This window comes from Pseudochaenichthys georgianus, chromosome 3, assembly GCF_902827115.2.
Source record: "Pseudochaenichthys georgianus chromosome 3, fPseGeo1.2, whole genome shotgun sequence".
Lineage (NCBI taxonomy): Eukaryota > Metazoa > Chordata > Actinopteri > Perciformes > Channichthyidae > Pseudochaenichthys > Pseudochaenichthys georgianus.
Window position 1 is genome coordinate 41,838,037 of NC_047505.1, and position 25,156 is coordinate 41,863,192.

General features: G+C 41.7%; 2 protein-coding genes across 5 annotated transcripts in view; both read right to left on the reverse strand.

Annotated features, from left to right (window-relative positions):
- Positions 1–14,074, reverse strand: part of LOC139435969 (golgin subfamily A member 6-like protein 25) — a 30,856-nt gene extending 16,782 nt beyond the window's left edge. For all 4 annotated transcript variants that reach the window (XM_071207078.1, XM_071207079.1, XM_071207074.1 and 1 more), the window contains exons 1-4: positions 13,932–14,074; positions 13,171–13,293; positions 7,921–8,025; positions 713–817 (exon numbers count right to left, since the gene is read on the reverse strand). In XM_071207078.1, coding sequence (XP_071063179.1) covers positions 713–817; positions 7,921–8,025; positions 13,171–13,220 — 260 coding nt within the window. In that variant the 5' untranslated portion in view covers positions 13,221–13,293; positions 13,932–14,074. The remainder of the gene's footprint in view (positions 1–712; positions 818–7,920; positions 8,026–13,170; positions 13,294–13,931) is intronic.
- Positions 14,075–15,529: 1,455 nt separating this feature from the next.
- On the reverse strand, positions 15,530–25,005 carry tfb2m (transcription factor B2, mitochondrial). Its single transcript, XM_034075313.2, has 10 exons — positions 24,864–25,005; positions 23,947–24,302; positions 23,377–23,572; positions 18,690–18,781; positions 18,375–18,528; positions 17,851–17,999; positions 17,563–17,652; positions 17,252–17,305; positions 17,003–17,151; positions 15,530–16,503 (listed from the first exon to the last, which is right to left on the reverse strand). The coding sequence occupies exons 2-10, from the start codon at positions 24,229–24,231 to the stop codon at positions 16,314–16,316; spliced, it is 1,359 nt and encodes a 452-aa protein (XP_033931204.1). The 5' UTR covers positions 24,232–24,302; positions 24,864–25,005; the 3' UTR covers positions 15,530–16,313.
- Between the last annotated feature and the right edge of the window lie 151 nt (positions 25,006–25,156).

Here is a 25,156-nt window from a genome sequence, read left to right on the forward strand (position 1 = left end):
CACATATTTTACTTCGTTCACCCCCTTCCTATCAGCGATTAACTCCCCAGCTTAACGTCTCACTTCGTCCGTTACACCTGCTCTCTCTCCCCTCCTGGCGGCTCGCGGTCCTCCTCCACTCCTCCACCTCCCGTTCCTCCGAATCCAGGGTCCACATCAAGCTTAAACCCCTCTGTGGCAGGCTGGCAGCGGGGTGTGGTTAGGGCGCCGGCTGCTGGAGTGAAGGGAGTGGCTCGGCCGGAGGCTAGACAGCTGATCGGAATCAGGTAATCAGTGACTGAATAAAAGCATGTCGTAACCTGGTTCTGGTCTGTCTTGCAGTAGGCGGGATCCTGGAAGGTCGCCAAAGGACCTGTGAAGGTTCCCACACGGGCAACGTTTTGAGACCCGTGTTGTGTACTTGGTTTCGGTGCTAATAAACGCCTGTGTTCAACTCAAACCCTGCTCTTTCCGTCCCTCTTTGAACCCTGCGTGAGCGGAGAGGCTCATACCCTCCTCTTCAGACTAACCTCTATCAATCCCTTCCCGTCTTCACCACCACCAGTGTTGACCCCAGGAGGAGGGGGGTTTATCGGCTCAGTTTTCCCCTCCCGAATGATACTCCAGTACGACGGGGTCTAACCGCCAAACACCGTTACCTTCTTCTGTGTATTCTTCGCAATATTTTTAAATCCAAACAAGTCTCTCCTGATATAACTATTGATGTCCTTACCTCGGGGATACCTGGATGTCCTTCATGTTGATCATGTCTTCTGTGTTATCCATTCCTTCTGGGTTTTCTGCAATATTTGCTTCTTCCTCCCCTGGATCTTCACCTCTAAAGCAAGGAGCAAAAAAAAAGATACGGATAAGGGATTAAAACATGTTTTTCTCCAACGAGGTGAAGGGAGTCCTCTCCTGTCAGACTGAGAGGCTCTGATAACTACAGCTCAGGTGTGTTTGGATAGTTAACTTTACTCTGAGTTATCTCAGTGTTTCTCAAACGTTTTGGTCACTATCTATGTAAAACAATATTTCCTAGGCACACCTTAATATAATTTTTAGTTATAAAAAAATGACAGAATAAATAAAAACTGGTATGAAATCATTCTAATTTAAACTATAAGGCAGTCAACTAAAAATATAGTTTAAAAGGTAAGTGATTAGTAAAATATGCATAAATAATAAGATAAAATAGCTAACTAGGTCAAATAAGTTAAGATAAACTTTAAAACGTGTTTACTGCTGCTTCACAGAGCAGGGGGGAGAGAGGAGAGAGAGAGGAGGGAGGAGAGAGAGAGGAGAGGGAGAGGAGGGAGAGAGGAGATCTCTTAATTTTGCCCTCAAAGTGCACCATATTGATGCATTTAACTCCAAAATTCCCCCTGGATTTTAGTGTTGATTATATTTCACATCATTATTCCAAATCTGCAAAGCAACTAAAGCAGGGGTATTCAACTAAATTTCAACGTGGTCCAGTTCGAGAAAATCTCCCCATGCAAAGGTCCGGAACATCAAAATGGCTAACTTGCTTTATGAATTAGTGTGATATATATTGAAGTAGCCTGTAGCTTTATCAACGTCTGCATGTAATTAACAACTGACTGCCAACCAAATAAAGAAAGTACAATTCAAAAACAACAATATTTATTGTCAATTAACATTGAACTATACAGATACAGTGGGGCAAAAAAGTATTTAGTCAGCCACCAATTGTGCAAGTTCTCCCACTTAAAAAGATGAGAGAGGCCTGTAATTTTCATCCTAGGTACACTTCAACTATGAGAGACAGAATGGGGGGAAAGAATCCAGGAAATCACATTGTAGGATTTTTAATGAATTAATTGGTAAATTCCTCGGTAAAATAAGTATTTGGTCACCTACAAACAAACAAGATTTCTGGCTCTCACAGACCTGTAACTTCTTCTTTAAAGGAATGGTATGCTCATGACACTCATTTTTAAATAATTATCATCCGATAAAACAGACCAGTCTCTGCCAGTCTCTCTTTTTTTTTTTAATCCGATGACATTATCAGTGATTTTAAACTGATTATATACCGAAAAAACATCAACACTGTGGGCGCCGCCATTTTCCGGACGTGACGTAAACCATGCGTTTGGTTTTCGAAGACACGTTGATCTCCATGTTATTTACTGTAGTTTCTCTCTTCAAATATGCCTCACTGTATCGCGAAATATTGCCACAATTCTGATAGGAACAATCCACGGAATGCTCGGTTCCATCTGTTGCCAAAAGGTAAGCGTAAGAAGTACATTCGGAGGCAGTGGCTAGCGAAATGTGGCCGGCCCGAACCGAAAGATTCACAGGCTCATGTATGCAGCGAACATTTCAAATTTCCGGACGACTACTCTGAGAGTATGATAAAACATAACATGGGATTTATGGAACAACCATTACTTAATGGAGATGCAGTACCATCGGTCTTTCTGGTGTCATCACCGACCAAGACACCAGTTCAGCCAGTTGAGAAATCGCCCTGTGCAAGTGTGAAGCGGAAGTAGTGTTCGGAGTAAGAATAAGGTATGTTATAGCGCATTTCCATTGCAGCGGCTAGCCCCGTTTTAACGTCCTTTAGCGTCCAGGCCAGGACAGTTTTTGGTGGCCTTTCCATATAGCGTAGTACCGGCTAGTGTGTATTTTCCCCCAGTTTTTTCCGGCCCCATAACATCGTAATTCTATGGCCAGGGACAACGAAGCTGAGTATGCTAAACTAGAGAGGGAATCGCTAGCAAGGGTGGTACTACATGCATACATATAGTATCTTATATCATCTTCCTATTATACACACATGCATTTCCAAACATTTGGACTACTTATGTTGCAAATGTATTATCTTTTCAATTTACACACGGCATCTATTGCACGTCTGTCGGTCCTGGGAGAGGGATCCCTCCTCTGTTGCTCTCCCTGAGGTTTCTCCCATGTTCCCTTTAAACTGTGGGTTTTCTTCAGAAGTTTTTCCTTGTACGATGTGAGGGTCTTAGGACAGAGGGTGTCGTATTGTCATACTGATATGTATGGCTGAATTCCCCCATCCAATCTCTTCACATTGGTCAAAACTTGTTCCTCTGCTGACGAGTCCGAACTGAAATACTCCGCCATGTTTCCGTGTGTTGACAAAGTGAACGCATGGATGACGTCACAACCATCACGTGACTACTGAAAATGGCAAACATGGCGGCGGCCAGACGGAATATACAGGTCTTGATAAAAAATAGCTATAAAATCATTATTTACCGGGGAATATCGCTGATTTCTTCAGGGTATGGTTTAAACATAACGTTTCACTAAATACTGAAGTTTTGATTAATTATCTAATGAGTGGACCATTCCTTTAAGAGCCTCCTCTGTCCTCCACTTGTTAACTGTATTAATGGCACCTGTTTGAACTCGTTATCAGTATAAAAGACACCTGTCCACAACCTCAAACAGTCACACTCCAAACTCCACTATGGCCAAGACCAAAGAGCTGTCAAAGGACACCAGAAACAAAATTGTACACCTGCACCAGGCTGGGAAGACTGAATCTGCAATAGGTAAGCAGCTTGGTGTGAAGAAATCAACTGTGGGAGCAATTATTAGAAAATGGAAGACATACAAGACCACTGATAATCTCCCTTGATCTGGGGCTCCACACAAGATCACGGGGGGACCTAGTCAATGACCTGCAGAGAGCTGGAACCAAAGTAACAAAGGCTACCATCAGTAACACACTACGCCGCCAGGGACTCAAATCCTGCAGTGCCAGATGTGTCCCCCTGCTTAAGCCAGTACATGTCCAGGCCGGTCTGAAGTTTGCTAGAGAGCATTTAGATGATCCAGAAGAGGATTGGGAGAATGTCATATGGTCAGATGAAACCAAAATAGAACTTTTTGGTAAAAACTCAACTAGACGTGTTTGGAGGAGAAAGAATGCTGAGTTGCATCCAAAGAACACCATACCTACTGTGAAACATGGGGGTGGAAACATCATGCTTTGTGGCTGTTTTTCTGCAAAGGGACCAGGACAACTGATCCGTGTAAAGGAAATAATTAATGGGGCCATGTATCGTGAGATGTTGAGTGACAACCTCCTTCCATCAGCAAGGGCATTGAAGATGAAATGTGGCTGGGTCTTTCAGCATGACAAATATCCCAAACACACCACCCGGGCAACGAAGGAGTGGCTTCGTAAGAAGCATTTCAAGGTCCTGGAGTGGCCTAGCCAGTCTCCAGATCTTAACCCCATAGAAAATCTTTGGAGGGAGTTGAAAGTCTGTGTTGCCCAGCGACAGCCCCAAAACATCACTGCTCTAGAGGAGATCTGCTTGGAGGAATGGGCCAAAATACCAGCAACAGTGTGTGAAAACCTTGTGAAGACTTACAGAAAACGTTTGACCTCTGTCATTGCCAACAAAGGGTATATAACAAAGTATTGAGATGAACTTTTGTTCTTGACCAAATACTTATTTTCCACCATAATTTGCAAATAAAACAATGTGATTTTCTGGATTTTTTTTCTTCTCATTTTGTCTCATAGTTGAGGTATACCTAGGATGAAAATTACAGGCCTCTCTCATCTTTTTAAGTGGGAGAACTTGCACAATTGGTGGCTGACTAAATACTTTTTTGCCCCACTGTAGGTGCTCATTGGTTAGCCTGTAACGATATTTAGTTTTAATTTTGATCCTGGTGGACTGATCATATTGGGCTCTGAGACTGCTTATTTTTGTGACCTCAGTTCTGACTTGAGTGGCAATGTTTGGTCAAACACTTTGTGTTTTATCTCATAGTGGCGTTTCACATTGGCACTTTTAATGAGAGCCACGGTCTCTGAACAAATGAGACACACTGGTTTTGCGCTCCCAGTGGGCAGGATGAACATGAATGAGTCCGTCCTTCCACTCAGCGTTAAAATCTCTGCTCTCACTGTCCACTTTCCTCTTCTTGGAGAGCGCCATGTGTAATTATTAGGGCTGTCAGTCGATTCATTCATTAATCGCATGATTGTCCATAGTTAATCGCGATTAATCGCAAATTAATCGCACATTTTTGATCTGTTCTAAATGTACCTTAGTGGAATATTTTTCAAGTTTTTAATACTCTTATCAACATATGAGTGGACAAATATGCTTTATGCTAATGTTTATTATCATTTGAACAATGACAAATATTCTCATGAATATTAAACACAACAACCTCTGAACATTACAAATATTCGCCTCAATTCAACCTGGAACCTCTCTCATACAATAATACAATACAAATTGTGTGTGTGTGTGTGTGTGTGTGTGTGTGTGTGTGTGTGTGTGTGTGTGTGTGTGTGTGTGTGTGTGTGTGTGTGTGTATGTGCGTGCGTGTGTGAGTGATTGATGGATCGTTGGAGCTATGTGCAACTCAAGGCATATTATGCTCGAACGGGAGCTGCTTGGACGCTGCAATCATGTTGCACTATCCGAGCTGAGTGTGCTGACTTCTCCTACAATGTCCCACTGTCTGGCTTCCTGCATAAAGTCAAGTGCTCGGCGCAGTTGTGGCGAAATGTCGCTCCTCTGTTTTCATTTAAACAGCTCCTTATATCCGTTAGCGCAGCTAGCTAGCACCAGATGCTAACAACAACAATGCATGTAAGGTCTCTCTCTCGCTCGCTCGGGCCACACATACACACACCCTCCCGGTCCTCCCGGTGGCCAGTCGGTGCCTGCCGGTGAGCGTGGAAGTGTGGTCTGCTGCAAGCGGGCGGCAGGAGCGGGGCTGTCAGCATCAGCTTGTAGATGGTATTTTAAACTCGATGCGCTCTGAAACTACGGGGCGGCCGAGGAAAAAAAATACACATGCGTTAATCGCGTTAAAATAATTAGTGGCGTTAATTTTTTAATTAGTAACGCGTTAACTTGACAGCCCTAGTAATTATTTGTCTCTCCCTGTCTGCCACTAACACGCATGTTCACTCTCCTCTCCGCTTCTCTCCCTGTATCGCTAATTATTCTCTTCACTCACTTTCATCTCCGCTTCTCTCTGCCGCTCTCTCGTCTCTTCTTCTGTGTTTCTCTCCCCGTATCGCTCGCTCGTCTCTTCTTCCCCCTGTTGGCGGCGGATAAAATAGAATCGCCCCGTCAAAATTGAAATCCCCTATTAATAGGCGCGTTCACACCGGAGTACTTTTCCCCGTACTTTTCCCCGTACTTTTCCCGTTTAGTTCCGTTAGTACCCCTTATGTCGCGTTCACACCAAAAAGAGTACTTAGTGCCGGGAACTTTTACCCACATGTTTAGTGCCTGCTAGAGAGGTGGTACCAAACAAGTACCAAAAAAGTACCAATTTCTATTGGCTGGGCGAATTGCAAACCACGCCCCGTAAAACTCTGAAAAGTTTTTTGCTGGCATTAGCATTATTAGCATTAGCCCCGCGCACGAACGGAGAGAGAATAACTTATGGCAACACAAAAAAAGAAAAGGGAGCAGTGGAGTGATGAGGAGGTGTCGGCATTCTGGCGATTTACTCGGGAAGGCTTCAGTAGAAGCTGCTGGGAGTCCCAGCAGCTCCGGGGACTTCCGGCCGGGGACTTCGGGTGGCAGTATACGCCGTGAAGTTGTTTGCGGCCTGCCAGTAAACCCAAAGCAGAAGAAGACGAAGTGACATCAGCGGGTCATTTGCGTAATCTTCCCTCAGGGAAAAGTACTCCGGTGTGAACGCGATTGGTACTTAGTGCCCTGGGGTACTAAATCCCGGGGCACTAAGTGCCGTTGTTGTGTCAAATTATGCACCCCCGTCGTGAAATGCACCCCCTGGCCTGCCGTAAAAAGCGCCCCCCAATAAAAGATGCTTCTATTAATCCCACCCTCAAGCACTTTGGAGGGTATAGTTGTAGGACTAGTACCAATAAATGGAGCAAGTTTCATGTATGTGACACGTGTATTGTCAGAGATAGCAAGGGGTGCATATCGTGGCAACCAGGCTGTTCATAAAAAGCACCACCCAAAATTAAAAAAATGCTATTAATCCCACCCTCAAGCACTTGATGTAAAAATAAACAATACATTGTAAAGCACAAGTACAAGCAAAAGTATACAGACAGGACGTCACAATTAAATAAAAACATATATTAAATAAAAAATTAACTGAAAAAGAAGTGACGAATGAATGCAAAATCCAGGATTCGACAACCCAACCATCAAAAAGACAACATAGAATAACGGACCCATACATTCAAATGCGCGTTCCCTTGTCAAGGGGTGCATTTCACGACGGAGGTGCATAATTTCACCGATTCAGCCGCGTTTTTTCTCGTTTTAATGCCATTGAACACGTCTTTGGATCAGATTGACAGCTACGGTGAGACGATCTCCCCTAGAAGCTCTGTAAAGGTACGTGTTGTGATGTCTGTGTTTGCTTCCCCTGTCGCGAGTTCGGATGACTCAGTGATGATACTATATACCTAAATAATCTGTGGAACCTCAGCTTTAATCGGATATCTTGTATGTGCAGCTACGATAAGTAATAAGGGTACTTTTATCTTGAGTTCTGTGCCAAAGTCCGTTAGCATTTTTCGCTCAGGGGTCATTTAGATGCTTCTTATGAGACTTGTGGTTTGGTAACAATGGTTTGTATCGTCAGTTAGCTGAGATTATTTCCGTGAATCTGGTATAACACATTAATAGGTTCTTAAATATTAAGATCCCCTGAGACACAGTGTCGTGAAAAAAAAGTAAAGTACCCGCCGGGACCTTGGGGCTTAACAGGTTAAAAAAAACGCAATATATATCGCAGGGGAACAAAAAACCGCAATGTCAGTTTTTTTTCAATATCGTGCAGCCCTAAAACATACCCTCCACTGTCCTGCTGTTATTACCTCAGAGCTCAGACTGTATTATTACTGATTGAACTAACCCCAGACTCTTGTAGCAGCAACACAACATGAGGTATTGATGTCCTTACCTCTGGGACACCTGGATGTCCTTCATGTTGATCATGTCTTCTGTATTATCAATTTCCTCTGGGTTTTCTGCAATATTTGCTTCTTCCTCCCCTGGATCTTCACCTCTAAAGCAAGGAGCAAAAAAAAGAGATCAGGATAAGGGATTAAAACATGTTTTTCTCCAACGAGGTGAAGGGAGAGTCCTCTCCTGTCAGACTGAGAGGCTCTGACAACTACAGCTCAGGTGTTTTTGGATAGTTAACTTTACTCTGAGTTATCTCAGTGTTTCTCAAACGTTTTGGTCACTATCTATGTAAAACAATATTTCCTAGGCTCAACTTAATATAATTTTTAGTTATAAAAAAATGACAGAATAAATAAAAACTGGTATGAAATCATTCTAATTTAAACTACAGTCAACAGCAGTCAACTACAAATATAGTGTAAAAGGTAAGTGATTAGTAAAATATGCATAAATAATAAGAAAATATGCTAACTAGGTCAAATAAGTTAAGATAAACTTTACGTGTTTACTGCTGCTTCACAGAGGAGCAGGGGGAGAGGAGGGAGAGAGCAGAGAGGAGAGATAGAGGAGGGAGAGAGGGAGGAGAGGGAGAGGAGGGAGAGAGGAGATGTCTTCATGTTGCCCTCAAAGTGCACCATATTGATGCATTTAACTACAAAATGCCCCCTGGATTTTAGTTTTGATTATATTTCACATCATTATTCCAAATCTGCAAAGCAACTAAAGTATTAAAAATAAATGTGTAGTCAAAGTTCAATTAACCTCTGAATTGTTGTGAAGTAGTAAGAAGCAACAAATGTAAACACTCAAGTAAAGCAAGTACCTCAAACTCAGGGACGTGCACAGGTACGGGCTAATGTTGCCAGGGCCCGTTTGGCTGACCTGCCCCTCTGGAGAGAGCGAGAGTTTATTTTAATGTTTTCTGTTGTGGCCGAATCAACATGATAAGCCCACAATTAGTAGCGTCTCGCAGCGGGAAACACACTTTGTCAGCGCTGTCATCTGCCGGTGCGTTAAGACCACCTCAGTGTCGGATTTTGGAAACTTGATTTTGAGTTGTCTCATGGCAGTTAGGGTATAAGGGACAAACTAGGGGACTTAACTTCCTCTTGATACCGTTGGTTATTTACAAAAAAACACCTAAATATAGCCTACTTGTTGTGATTGTGTGTCTCTTTTCATCTGTAAACTCCTTCAACTGGGCCGCTCGCTCTCTTTTCTTGATCGCCCTCTCATGGGTGAATACTTCACTGTCCCGCTTCATTGTAGGATTTCTGCCATGTCTCTACCACTTTAATAAATAAGTAATTAGATACCTTACGGTTACTGGCTGCGCTCATAATGATAAGAATAAGAATAATGCGTATTGAACTGGTTTCATTAGTGAGTTTATTTAAGGTAGCCTAATTAGTTAGAAGCAGGGGTTAAGTTGGGATTTGATATGTGGGGGGGGCTCTGTGTGGAGGTGCGAGGGGGGGGGGGGGGGGGGCGGAGGTCGAGGATCTCATTATTTGACCTTAAGGGATATAGGCCTGCCCTACACTGTGGCCCTAAAGCAACTGCTCCATTATCTGTATCAAATGCAGACATTGATGCCACCAAATGTCACAATAAAAATAGAAAGTACTACAAATAAACTGGAATTCATTTACATCTTAAATTATTAATATATATACACGCTGGCAGCTCTGGGAGGGAAAACAACATTTTGACTGTTTGCGCTCATCCTAATTTTCGGCCTTGATGTAACAACATTCATAATTAAGTCAAGGTAACACCCTTTTCACCCCGGTTACACTTTTCATGTGCCCCATACGATGGGCGCTGTAAGTGATGAAAGTGGGGGGTGTTGGCTTATCAGGCATCCGCAACTCACAGCCAAAGTGGGTGTGGGATCGAGCGAGAGAGATAAATGCAATTTATGAAAACAAATATTTCCAAGGCACTCTTTTATAATTATTGAGGTAAACAGGTTTGAAATCATTTCAATGTATACTATAGGACAGTAAACCAAAAATATCGTTTAAAACTTGAGAGATACAAAAATATGCATAAATAAATGTTAACTAGGTAAAATAAGATATGAATGAACAACACAAATAAAATAAGTTGCATTTATTTGCTATTGGCTATGGTAGGCTATTGGTTATGTTCACATACTTATTTGATTATTAAAATGTAAACCATTCTTTTTCATATGGGTGTTTTACGGCCCGTCCACACAGCGGCGTGCGTTGAAAGCTTCACCATTCACTTTGAATGGGGTGACGTCACTTTGCTGGAGTGGTTCGCTGCAAAAGTTGAGCAATGTTCAAGTTTTGAAGCCACGACAGAAGCGTCAGCCAATGGAATCATATGCCAGTACAAGCTCTAGCCAATCAAACCGCTGCTTGTATGTCAGGGGCGGGAGATTCATGTGATTGGTTGTTGGTCGAGTTTCAGACACGCCCGCCGGCAAGCTTCAACGCACGCCGCTGTGTGGACGGGTCGTTAGAGTTGTACCCCCTAGATCAGGTCTGTAATGTGTGCTCTAAGTGCACCAGATTGAAGCATTTTACTTTAAATGTTCAAACATTTCTTCCCGGGGGGGCATACCCCCGGACCCCCCTAGAGGATGTGATGTCCTCACCCCAATTAAAACATGTTCATATAATACTGAATACATTTGAAGCCTTTTTGATGTATATGACCTATGTCAATACGTTTCTGTTTTTGTAGTGCATTGGTCTTTTGTAGAGATTTTTAATTTATTTTTTATATATTCTATTGTGTATTCCTTGGATACTTTTATTTGTTCTACTGAACGATTTTCTGGCAGGGGGGGGTGCCAGCTAAAATCTCGCCTAGGGCAGCAAATTGGTTAGAACCGGCCCTGATGGTGTAGGAAACGGGCTCCGTGTTACAAGACGGGTCGGGGGTTTGGTGGTACCACTGCACACACACACACACACACACACACACACACACACACACACACACACACACACACACACACACACACACACACACACACACACACACACACACACACACACACACACACACACACACACACACACACACACACACACACACACACACACACACCGCTGCAGACTCTCTGCACGAAGGAGCCACAGTGCTGCAGCTCCTGATCGGAGCAGAGACACACGTTCACTAAGTGGAAAAACTATATCCTGTCACAGAGATCTATTTTACATTTTAAAGTCAACACATAAAGACCCTAAATAAAGTCTATATTAAGAACGAGAGATGTTTTGACATTATGGCTTAAACAAATGACAAATGAGCGAGGGCGATGACGTCAGAGCATCGTCCTATGTGCCGGGGCTGAGCCCCGGACAGTCCCGAACAGCCCCGGCCCAATTTAACCCCTGGTTAGAGGCCCTATGTTATCAGTATGTCTGGACTGCACAGCAGTTACAATGGTCAAACTACATTGGAACAGAATTGTCCCCATTTTGTCTTTAATAGTTACTAACATTAGATATTTTAATGAGATATGGACCGCAAAACAAAAAATGTCCCTGATTTTCATTTTTGAAATTAAGTCACCGAATGCAAGTAGTCGCCTTAGCTTATTTTGTTATGAGATGTGAATTACTGTTCAATTTAGTTGATGTAATAATTAATGCTGTCAAAATTATCGCGTTAACGGCGATAATTAATTTTTTGAATTAATTGCATTAAAATATTTAACACATGTGCAGAATGGCCCGCCCCATACATCCCACCCAATACCAGAAACGGTTTTGAAAATGTTTGTCACATAGTGATCGTCTTCTCAATAGAACATCTTTGATAATGTCTTCTGGCCAATCAGAATCAAGATAATGTCGTGGTGTTGTTGCAGGAAGTCCCGACGGAGAATACTTTTGCTGTAGTACAGGTAACACACAACTGGTACGCAGGTTATGTGCGTAATCTGAAATGCGTACCGTCACTTGTGTCACAAAGCGCATTTGCGTACCGACGTACTTGTGAAGCTTTTCCAGTAGGCGGTTAGATCACCGGACGACAGAGTCGGTCTCCGTGTGCACAGTCAGGGCTGCTGTTAACGTCGGTCTGTACAACGGAATTGTGCCAAAACTACGCCAACCGGCTGCGGAAGGAGACTCCCCCCCTTCACTGGAGAACTGCGCTAAAACAGCTGATCACAACGTTCACACTCTGTGGTCACGAAGTACTCCACCAGCCCCCCCCCCCCCCCGACTTTCCTGAAGTACTCCCTCGTTGATAGAAATCAACACGTAATGAATAAGACCCCAAGGTTTGATGATTGATAGGTTTGTGGGCTGTCTTTCATTTTGAGACACAGACATTTTTTATAATAAACATACATACATGTTAAATGGATATATCCGCCTTCTTTCATTTATCTTTCCATTCCCACAACAATATACATAAATAAATGGCATATTTTGGACATAGTTCGAATGGTGATTAATCATGATTAATTAATTTTTAAGCTGTGATTAATCTGATTAAAAATTGTAATCGTTTGACAGCCCTAGTAATAATCATTTGGTTTCTTTTACATTAAAAAAAGGTCCTGTGTTTTTTTTCGGGGGGAGGCCCTTTTTCCAGTTTAGAGCAATAGCCCCTCCAAATGTCTGTGCACGTCCCTGCTCAAACTTGTACTTAAGTACAGTAGTTGATTACATGTAGACCTACTTATGAACACCACTACATATAAGGTAGAAGAGTAGCAGAATATCGTTTCACAGATTTCTTCCGAAAATCAATGAACCTGTTTTTAGCGTAACATGCATTACCCAGCCTCATTACCCAGTTGAAACAGAATAAGTGAAGATAAAATAACATTATCGTAGTTTACTGCTCAGAGACCGTCTTTATATCCTGTCATTCACGTTCACCCCCTTCCTATCAGCGATTAACTCCCCAGTTTAACGTCTCACTTCGTCCGTTACACCTGCTCTCTCCCCTCCTGGCGGCTCGCGGCCCTCCTCCACTCCTCCACCTCCCGTACCTCCGAATCCAGGGTCCACATCAAGCTTAAACCCCTCCTCTTCAGACCGACCTCCATCAATCCCTTCCGTCTTCACCACCACCAGTGTTAGACCCCAGGAGGAGGGGGATTTATCGGCTCAGTTTTCCCCTCCCTAATGATTCTCCCGCACAACGGGGTCTAACCGCCAAACACCGTTACATACATCTGTGTATTCTTGGCAATATTTTTCAAATCAAAACAAGTCTCTCCTGATAGAACTGTTGATGTCCTTACCTTGGGGACAACTGGATGTCCTCCATGTTGATCATGTCTTCGTTATCCATTTATTCTGGGTTTTTCTGTCTGTCCACAAGTAGGCGACTCTTCAAGTAGCTACCAGATGAAGAAAGTAGGCTGCTAAACGTTGTTAACAAAGTGTTTGTCTGATTAGTCTTCCTCAACGTTTCCAGCAACCTTCCACTCTTGAGTTTTTTTCCAACAGCTGTAGGCCTACAGTATGGAGCTCAATCAGGCCAAACGTTTTGATCATTCAAATACAATTTATTTGAAAGTTCAAGTTTTTATCCTGGACTTAAACAAAAATACAATGAAATTATTTAATAAAAACAAGTATTTCCAACGTTCTTCAGGTTGAATGTTATTTTTGATTCAGTTGAGCAATCCTTTTGAATAAAACATGTTTGTCTTCATATTTCACTTTTAAACATATTTTTGCAGATTTTTGAGTAGACCTATTGTGCATAGAAAATGTTGAGTTTTATTTCTCACATCACAATTCGTAAGCCTATTTACACTTTATGGTGTTTACAAAGCCAGCTGTAAGCACTAAGCAGTGCTTCAAAATAGTGGAAGTTGCAGATCACTAAATGTTGTGGAGTGTGCACCCCTCAAAGCAACCCATAAATCAAAACCCCGGTCTTAAAAATGGCAGGTAATCCAATCTACCAATTATTCTTTACAGTGAAATAATGTATTTCAGAACCCATATTTATGTGTAGTATTGGAGGCTCGCGGCCCTCCTCCACCTCCCGTACCTCCGAATCCAGGGTCCACATCAAGCTTAAACCCCTCCTCTTCAGACCGACCTCCACCAATCCCTTCCGTCTTCACCACCACCAGTGTTAGACCCCAGGAGGAGGGGGATTTATCGGCTCAGTTTTCCCCTCCCTAATGATTCTCCCGCACAACGGGGTCTAACCGCCAAACACCGTTACATACATCTGTGTATTCTTGGCAATATTTTTTAAATCAAAACAAGTCTCTCCTGATAGAACTGTTGATGTCCTTACCTTGGGGACAACTGGATGTCCTCCATGTTGATCATGTCTTCGTTATCCATTTATTCTGGGTTTTTCTGTCTGTCCACAAGTAGGCGACTCTTCAAGTAGTTACCAGATGAAGAAAGTAGGCTGCTAAACGTTGTTAACAAAGTGTTTGTCTGATTAGTCTTCCTCAACGTTTCCAGCAACCTTCCACTCTTGAGTTTTTTTCCAACAGCTGTAGGCCTACAGTATGGAGCTCAATCAGGCCAAACGTTTTGATCATTCAAATACAATTTATTTGAAAGTTCAAGTTTTTATCCTGGACTTAAACAAAAATACAATGAAATTATTTAATAAAAACAAGTATTTCCAACGTTCTTCAGGTTGAATGTTATTTTGATTCAGTTGAGCAATCCTTTTGAATAAAACATGTTTGTCTTCATATTTCACTTTTAAACATTTTTGCAGATTTTTGAGTAGGCCTATTGTGCATAGAAAATGTTGAGTTTTATTTCTCACATCACAATTCGTAAGCCTATTTACACTTTATGGTGTTTACAAAGCCAGCTGTAAGCACTAAGCAGTGCTTCAAAATAGTGGAAGTTGCAGATCACTAAATGTTGTGGAGTGTGCACCCCTCAAAGCAACCCATAAATCAAAACCCGGGTCTTAAAAATGGCAGGTAATCCAATCTACCAATTATTCTTTACAGTGAAATAATTTATTTCAGAACCCATATTTATGTGTAGTATTGGAAATAAGGAGGCGTGTGGCGCAGTGGGTTAGTGCACTGATCTTCGAATCAGAGGATAGCAAGTTTGAGTCCCACTGCAGTCAACCTGTCGTTGTGTCCCTGGGCAAGACACTTCACCCCAAAATTGCTCCTGTGGGGATTGCCCACAGTATTGAGTCGCTTTGGATAAAAGCGTCTAACAAGTAACATGTAATGTAATCAGGTATTTTGTAAAAGTGTAGTTTACTGTTACCAATAAAAGTCCTTTGTTAAAATGTTTCTTAAATAAGACTATAGTAATAGGATCAAAATGTATTGAAATTCGAAAAGGTACGGCCCTCAGAATTATTTTATATTAAATTGGATTGTAATTATTGAATTCATGTGTACTATGTACAGTACTTTTACATTACTTGAGTAAAAGTTGGCATTGTCCACCACTGACTATAGAGAGAAAATGAAAACCTTCAGGACATAGGGATACGCGCATCTTTCCAAAAATAGAATTAAATTTAGAAGCATATCACCAACGGAAAAATAAATCAATAGATTTAGTCTAACACCCATACTAAAAATGAAAGCTTCAATGGTGTGAACATCTAAACAGCCATGAAATAAATGTCTCCTACACATTACATATCAAAATTCAGATTTAATGAGGTCTTTGAAAAGCATATTTCACACGCAGCTTAAACAACCCACAATAAATTACATTTCATGCATTTAAAGCTTACGCTCACACAACAGATATACAAAAATATACAAAGCCTTGAAGTCATACAATAAAAAACATCCTCCTTCCTGCGCTGCTGAACTTTGTACTTTTATGCAAAACTAAATACATGCAGGGTGGCGCTGTGACACTCCATTCACACTATACTACAGTTATTTCAGTCAGTTGAACACACGCCATTTTTGCAATATAATATATTTTGCATTACATGGTGCATCAATGACTTTTTTATGAGGCCTAGTGGACGTGTCGCTGTTGTCTTCATACAGGGATAATATGATTTAAGTAATCATAAGACCTTAATTCTGCAACCATTTTTACATATCTTCAAATTCCATTGTTCCCTCCTGCTGGCAATCAGATCTCAATCAACACCCCAAAACTACTTTTGCTGCAAGTGTATGTCTTCAACTACTTCAACTTAAGGAAATTCGAGTGCAGGACGATACAGAGGCTCATTTTAAAGCAATTCCTCCATTGACACAAAGATCAGTAAGTCACACACATTTTCATCACCTAAGTCTTTCGCTACATGAGTGTATTATGTGAAGCTTTTATCTTTTGTGTTTCTGTATGCATGTATGAATATAATCACAAATTATATTATTCTTATTGATATTACACTGTCATCATATATTTGGTTACGTTTGTTCTATAAAACTATACACATGACCTGTATATCCATATGTTAAGACCATCCCCCCCTCTCACTGTTCTCCAAGACTTCTTTATAAAGCCAGCTCTGTTTGAACTCCTGACTTTTGTCCATCAGCTGAAACAGTCGGAGATACTCCTCTGGATACACATGGCCTGTCAGAATGTCCTCCGACAGGCACATCTCTTCTAACAGCTTGCTCCCACTGTCTGGAGACCAGAGACTAGAGAAACGAACAGGAGAAGGAGACAAAGAGAGTGGAATGAAGGTCAGATGAGGTGTTCAATGACAGATTATAATAATGCTTTAGTACTGATGCAATAAAAGGAAGACTAAGAGAACAATTTAAAACAGTTGTGCAATGTGTTTCAATAGCTTTGTGTTAGTGAAGTGTGTTGGATCAATGTACATTTGCAACGGAAAAATTAAAACCAACATACAAGCTGAAGTGGATGGGGCGTTTCAGTCACAGGCAAAACAAGACCAAGCTTCTGTTTTGAGATTTTGTGGGATATTTCTTCATATTGTATATCGTTTTTGGACTCAGGACAGCAGGTTAACAACCGTCTTTTCCACTAAGTTTGTTTATAATGGGTCAGTTAACAGTTTCAAACAAAGTTTTGTCTGCCATAAGCTCCGTCAGTTCCTGTATATCGGTATCTTAAATTTAAATATATATATATATATATATATTGACACTTTTCTGTATAAAACTTGCTTACTCGAGCATGTCGATGAGCTTATCCTTCCTCTTTACCAGACACTGTTTGACCATCATCAGCAGAGTTGAAGCATTAGAAGGAGTGAGGCCATTAGAGAACAGATCAGCCCTCGGACGAAGGCGCACCAAGCACAGGTGGTCGTTGGGAAGCTGAGGGGAGAAAGAGGCAGAGGACACAGGGATATGCTATATTAAATGTAAAAATATCAAGCCACTTTACATTGCTGTTGTTGGGTCTGCTCATCCTTACCCTAGAGCGAGGGACATTTTGTTTTGAAGTGTACACAAAGGATTCCCAGGGCTCCTGCGCAGACAGAGAAGCAGAGGTTGACATCAAGAAGACTCCCATCACATTTATGTTGAAAATGCTTGCTAATATGAAAGTGTGAGTAGCATCCCCCCTGGCATTAGCTTCACGAAAGTATTTTTAAAAAGACAAAACCCTGTAGAAAATGTTTAACTTGAAACTCTTTGTTTTCTTCTGTGTAAGTCTCAACCTAACTATTTTTCATATAATGCATAAACACCATAATGCCTTTCTTTTTTTGCCTTAAACTTTACCTTGTGCAGGAGTTCGATATCACAGGCCATCTGCCAGAGGACAGCGAAGGGTCTGTAGTATAAATTTTGACCTGGACGGGAAATTAGTTTCTGTTGGAGGAATAACTGCATTCAATATTTGACAAGAATAATAAACGGAACAATATTCAATTTGCCTACCAGACACAAGTCTCAATCAGCTTTAACAAGTAATTATATTTTGGACTGAACACACACAATATTAGACTCTGTGATCAATAGATTGACTGGTCTTTAATACTTTAATACTAAAATGTTGTAGTTCTTTACCAGGTATTCACTCTCCGAAATGAAGAAGTTGAGCTCTATTCTTCCATATCTGAAGACAGACTGCTGTTCAAACAAAGCGTAAATCATCTTCCACAGCTTGCCACGCATATTACGCATCGGCAGGATACCAAACACCTTCATTGGGATGTCTGGGGAGACACACACATTACAAAAAAACACACTTCAGGAGGATATTACACTATATAACGCACAGTGTTTATTCATTCCAGTGTGTTATTGTGAAAAGCTATAGGGCAAGTACATTGATGCATTGTGATTTTTAATCATCAAACATTTATCTATAGTTCGAAAACTGAGTTGCTGAAAAATTATCGAAAATATAAAATCGAATATTTGCAGCTGTATAGGCAATGGCAATAGAATAATACGTCCTGTATGAGGGAGGTGGGATTTGTTTACAGTCAGAGAGGCTCAACTTAAGGTGCAAACAAACCTAATGTGTATGTGCATGTGTGGGAGATTTAATTTGCCACATAGCAGTGTCTCCTCTGTGTTTTTCTCACCATCAGTCCAGTTAGCCTCTGATATTCCCAGATCATTGAACAGTTTGTCAGTGAACATAGAAGGGGGTCCATGGGCTCCATTTCCCACAGGGTCTAGTTTAAAGTAGTCACAGTGAACCACTTCCAGCTGACCATCAAGACGGCCTTCCAACTCCTACAACATGAAAACATGTAGGGGATACAACATCATTTGTCAAACTTTTACAAAAAGGGTAAAATTATTTGTTTAAGAATTACCATTTGATGATTAAAATGAGTAAAACTAAAACTTGGTTGACTTTCGCTTAGGGATATATGTTGATATAATTGTGTTACCCGTAATTTTGGTAGGAACAACTTATCCCCTTCAAGAGCAACAACTCTCTGAGCTCCAGCGTTTATAAGAGTCTTTGTCAACACCCCAGGACCTAAGAAAGACAGACACCAAAAAAGCCTTTCAATTATTTGTTTTTTCAGACATTAGTAATATACGGTGCAAAACGTATAAACATGCATATTCTTTCTCTAACACAATCCAAAATTAACTGGGTACTTTGTCAATGCAAAATTAGATCCAAGTTACACACCTGAAGCACAGGAACATTATGCATACATTAACCTGTTAAGCCCTGAGCCTGTTTTTCAGGTTTCAGGCTCGAAAATGACATATCCAGAACAAATGACTATATCTTCACTTCTTAAAAGCGGTAAATTAATACTCTTTTTTCTCAAACCAATAGGCGCTTTCACACCGGAGTACTTTTCCCAAGAATAGTTCCTGTGATTTTTCGTTCACACCAAAAGGACCTGGAACTAGAACTTGTTTTTGCAAACCGTTTCACCCCTTTTTAGTCCCTGCTAGAGAGCAGGCACTTTCCTGGGGAGAAAAAGGTTCCAATTTCTGATTGGCTGGGCGAATTGCAAACCACACCCCGTAAAACTCTGAAAAGTCTTTGTGAAGCCGCCATTTTATTTGCTCGAATTAGCATTATTAGCATTAGCCCAGCGCACCAACGGAGAGAGACTAACTAAGCCAGTCCCCCAACTCTGGGGACTTCCGGCCGCAGTATACGCCGTGAAGTTGTTTGCGGCCTGCCAGTAAACCCGAATAAGTAGTAGTAGTAGTAGCGTCAGCGGCTCCCTCAGGGACTTATTCCCGTGTGAACGAGATTTACTAGATAGTTCCAGGAAATAAAGGTTCCGGGAACTATTCCTGGGAAAAGTACTTGGTGTGAAAGCGCCTATGGATACACCTGTGAGTTGGATGTAGAAAAGTCAGAATCAATATTAGGGATGCTCCGATCGATCGGTCACCGATCGAGATCGGCCACCGATCGAGATCGGCCACCGATCGAGATCGGCCGATACTCACTCTCGACCGGTGCTCTCTAAACATGTCGATCGCGAGAGCCGATCGCATGATGTAAAATACATGACACTTTTCTCTGTGTGCGGCAAAACAAGCTCGCCAAAAATGGCTTCACCGGTCTGGCATTATTTTAAGGTGTCCGAAAAAGACAGTAAAATAGCGGTATGCAACGTGTGTGTGAAGCAGAAACCCTGCAGCTCCGCCTGCCGGACCGGTAAGCGGAACGAAACACACAAGAGTTAGACCTAACACACTTAGCTATTTTATCTACCTCTGGAACAAGCTAAACTAGTCATTATAAATATATGTATTCTTCACTGTCGGGTCACTCATTACTGACAGGCTGTCAGGAGAGGGAGAGAGGAAAAGAGAGCGCTTCCGCTCATTTCTCCCGTGTTATTATCCAAAGTGAATGTAAACTTGAATAATGTACATAATTTGAATGTAATAATTAAGTTGATTGTTGTTTGGGAAGCTCCAGTGAATGAGCCCCATTAACTGAGTTTTAAACATCACTTTAAATCTTCATTTAAAGTGATGTTTAAATCTTCCATTTAGGCCCCGCCCACTCGATCGGATCGGCCGATATTGATTCCGGCGATCGGCCCCGAAATTGGCGATTGGAGCATCCCTAATCAATATAGATGTTTTTATTTTAAAGTAAATTCAGATTGAACATAGTAAAACAAATTAAAATTAACACATTACTTATAGAGATGTCCCGATCCGATCGGATTTTCTTTATTAAATATTTGTATTTAATGTTACAAAACAAAAATGACCATGTTCACGTCTTAAAGTCATCCTGAGGCTTTAGTTTTGGTTTAAAATTACACAACATCATGTATGTGTTGCTTCTTTTGGGCTTGTTTTCAGACCTGGTTGCTTATTTCTCTCAAATCTGGCAACAGAGTGGGCAGGGCGCAGTGTCTAATAGTAGCAGTAAGCTAACGAGAGGCTACGTTCAGCTGGTGACTCGGGAGTCAGGACAGAGAAAATGTCAGGAGTTTGGAAGTATTATAAAGTTGAAAGCGAAGGCAGTGTAACAGCCAGATGCAATGTTTGCAAGGCGGAGGTTCCGCGTGGTGGAAAGAACAGAGCTATGTTCAACACGACCAATCTACTACGCCACCTGAGAAACAAACACCAACAACAACAAGACGACGAGTACACAGCGGCCACTCAGGTAACGGCACTTAAACAACCGACACTTTCAGAGACTTTTAAAAGGAAAGACAAACTGCCCCAGAACAGTGAAAAGGCCAAAAAAAGAACAGCCAAGATAGCTGAATTCATCGCGTTAGATGACCAGCCGTTATCTTTTACCTTTTTTTTCTCTTAATGCATTGCATAAAGATCAGATCACGAAAAATCGGTATCGGCAGATTGTCAAAATCAAATGATCGGAATCGGATCGGGAGCAAAAAAAGGTGATCTGGACATCCCTAATTACTTATAGTGAAAACCACCCTTGAATGATGGGATAGTAGACTAAAAGCTTTAGGAATCCAAACTATAACATATAATAAGTACCCTGTATCAAGATTGATGCAAAACAAGTGACATTTGACCAGAGGTGGAAAAATCCACCTCTGGGGTCATTTGGGTGGATTTGCCATATCTCTGGAACCCATTGGTTGATTTTGATGATTGACACCTCTTTTGAACCGTTAGAGCCAATAGAATCGAGAGGGAAGTTCCTAAATCCACCTACACGTTACCATTTAGGAGTGAGAGTGATGCGCACGCAGTTTGCCCAAACCGAAAGCTATGTTATGCTCTGAAAACTGAAAACTAGGCTTATTGCCATAAATATGATGATGGATTATCAGTAATCATTTAAAAGGGACACAAAGACATTGGATTAACCTTCAACATCGCTTATCTGCGTTGTAATGCTCTGGAACACAACTTTTGATCAGAAAACAGCAAAGGTAAGACGTATTTGCCGTTTTGGCTACGTAAAGTGAAGTTGTGCGTTATCTTTGCTGGCTTTCGCTGCCGCGAGTTTTGGTCGCACAGTGATGATACTTATACCATCGGAATCTGTGGAATCTCAGCTTTCATATGCTATCGGGTTTGTGCAGATCTGATGAAGTATACAATATTTCTACCGTGAGTTATGCGCTTAGTGCTAATTCAGAGGCTCGGCGTTAGACTTGTGTTTTGTTTCAGTAAAAATTGTTCATATCGTCAGGTAGCTGAGTTTTTTCCCGTTAGGTGGGTATGACACATTGTTTGTTAAATGTTAAGAAGCCCTCAGACGCTGTTTCTTGCAAGATGTTGCGGGGGCTCCCAGGCTTAACAGGTTAAGAGCCAGTGCATGACTTAGCCAGTGCATGACATGACAGTGCATGACATAGCTTAGATGGCCCACAGGGCCATCTAAGCTAATTTACAGATGGCCCTGAGCCTAGTAGAGATTGCCCTGAAAAAATGCGCGCGGACGAAATGACGCACGACGGGTTTGGGGGGCCTCCCCATAGAAAATTTAGATTTTTGCAGGTCTTTGATGCTGTCTGGTGCATTCTCTAGACTGAATTATAAGATGAGCCACCACAATATTATATTGTATAATTTCAATTTTATTCTTCATTTCACTTGTTTGTTTGTTCTTGTTTGTGTTTGCTTGCTTGCATGCCCTGCATAGCTATAATAAACACTTAAGTTGTTGGTCAAGACACTTTCCATCTGATGAAGGCAAATGCCTTCCCAGATGGAAAAAAGTAGAAAACATTACATTCAGTTATAACTGCCAAAACAAACATTATTTACACTATTATGGCCCCTGTTAAAAAGGTTTGTAATGTTATCTACTGTAAGTTGGTCGAACGAATGCCTCCTCATCCGGAAGCTGACCGAGCAGACCCGAGCAGCAGTCGAGAGGAGCCGAGCGCATCCGCGAAGCACACAAAATGGCGACGTCAGAGTTCCCGTTAGCCGGCAAATCGAAATCTCTTCGGTCAAAATTATTTCCCTTTAGCGCAATAGTTGCGCCACTTATGTGACAGACAAGAAGAGTATGTGACAGACAAGAATAGTCAATTCTAATGTCTAACACTTAATGTGGAGAAAGAGATGTCCTGTATGGGTTGATTGTGCGTTGATCTGTTGGTAATGCCTCGGGGTTCCGGTGGGCATGTAAACAAATGCATAATGCTGCGCTATATTTGTGACCTCACCCGGTTGCATAGCGACACTTATTGTTTAGGTGTCTTTTAATAAGCAGGTAGTCATATCATTATCTAGAACTAGCTGAATCTGATCGATATGGACATAAACGCGAGTGAAGTCTAATCTGACGGGAGAGAGAGATCAGCTGCTGCTGACGAGTCGACACGCAGCTCTGCATGATCACATCCAGCGGTGAGCGGACAAAACACACACTTCAGGTTAGAATATCACACGTAGCTATTTTAATCACCTCTCAAACTACCTAAACTAGTTATAGATATGTTTAGTTTTACTGTCGGGTCACTCATTACTGGATCCGCGAGCTGATACTGGCATAATACATTGCCCGATCGGGCAACCAGCAGGTGAGGCTTCATTGCCCGAGCTAAATACTATATGGCCCCGGGCCATCGTTAATGTCGAGCCCTGAGAGCACTTTGATATAACATGCTGACTTCCATTTTGTTTCCAAATACATACCTGGGTTACATTCGAAGATAACAGTTTTAGCATCCTCAGGTTCTATATGCTGTGCTACCAGCTGAGCCAGGTCTGGGTCCACTATGTAGTGTCTGGCAATTTTAGAGGACTGAGCATGGAGTCTATTCTCCTCGACGTCACCGAGATCCAGGAAGTCATCCAGGAAGACATACCGGGAGAGAGGACGACACTTGCCCTGGAGAGAGACCAGATAATGCAGATAGAAAGTGAAAACCGTTGCTACCATGTAAAAAAGCTCACAGTATATTGAACAGTAATGTGTAATGTTTCACTGCTCTCAATTGTATTGATTATTATACGTCACACATAGTGGTTTAAGTAGCCAGGAAAAGTCAATAATTATACACCGTATTATCCTAAACAATCAGTAACAGAGTGCAGAAAACTTCAAAGCAGTATCTATAGGAGTACATTGCAACCAAAACATGTTAATTACTGCGTAGCATAGGAACTATGTTGATCCCCCATAGGGGAAATGTATTTGTTACAGCAGCTCAACAACAATACAATTAAGGGACAAATCAAGCAAAGCCAAAGAAAAGTGCCTACCTGTAGAGCCACAGCAGACAGGTTCCTCTGTGCGAGTGCTGAGGAAGACGTCCTCTCTGCAAGAGGCTGCTGGGAGCTTTGACCAAGGGTATGTCGACCAGGACCCGAAGAGAGAGAGTCCAGGCTGAAGGCCCTTCTATGAAGCACAGGAACCCCAGAGATACACCGGCCAGAATGACCCACAGGGGGAAACACTGCCTTGTGCAAACACAATCTGCTTCTGATGGTCTGGCAGCAGGCCGGGCGCATCATCAGCTCCACCAGTCTAAAAATGTGGATGGACATAGTGGACCTTCAACTACAGAAGAAAGAGACGAGACGGGAGGGAGATGGAGGGCTCCTCAAGAGGTCATTCGCTAGTGATTAGAGAAAAAAGGACACGGGATTATAAAGTGAATGTCAGACATTGAAATAACACTATTAGAAAAAACATGTGCTAGCATTAAATGGTTAACTAGACTTTTTGCAGAAAAACGGTACATGTAACGTTCGCCAACTTGTTCTTAACCCAGTATTTGAAAAGGGTTAAGAAATTAGAATTAGAACATTTAAAAGTGAAATGATTCAAGCAAGTGTCAATTATTAATAATAAAGTCAATACCGATATTCAAATATACGTGTGTGCCAAAGTAAGTACGTTATCAAATGTTCTCCTTGCACGTTTGGAGGTAACGTTTGGTAGCTTTTTTATCAAACTCACTGGAGAGGTATTCACCTTTTCCACCCTGTAAAAGCACAGTGTTTGAGTATATGTACGCCAAAGAAGCACACAATAATATTGCATACACTCTGTTACAACTCCTTAGTTGATTTGTTTGGGGATTCTGAGGATATGTAAGTTGTTAGCGTGCTGGCTAGCGTCACGCTAACGTCACTAACTACTACAATGCGTTTGCATGCGCTATATCTACACATACCTTATTGAAGAATATCCTCTATATATCCAAATCAAACGACATCAGAGATGTAATGCCTCTTGTGTGTCTGGTTCCTGTTTGGACTCCGTGACATTGAGGCCTCAGTTGTTCTTGTAACTCTCGTGCTCGTGGTGCAGATCCAGGCGCATCTGAATGGCGTCATTGAAAGGCGTCTAGGTAGAGGACCAATCAGAAACGCGAGGGAGTTGTTGCGCAAACGACTACCTGCTAATGCTAAAATATACCATTACACACTTAAAACAAATAGATAAATTAAACTAACTTAGATGGGC

Excerpts from the sequence above, each read along its gene's own strand:
- tfb2m (XM_034075313.2), bottom strand. The coding sequence starts at position 24,231 with ATGTCCATCCACATTTTTAGACTGGTGGAGCTGATGATGCGCCCGGCC. Across the intron at positions 17,653-17,850 it reads TTTCGGAGAGTGAATACCTG|AAACTAATTTCCCGTCCAGG; the intron begins GTAAAGAACTAC and ends TTCCTCCAACAG. Across the intron at positions 17,152-17,251 it reads AAAATGTCCCTCGCTCTAGG|CTTCCCAACGACCACCTGTG; the intron begins GTAAGGATGAGC and ends TTCTCCCCTCAG.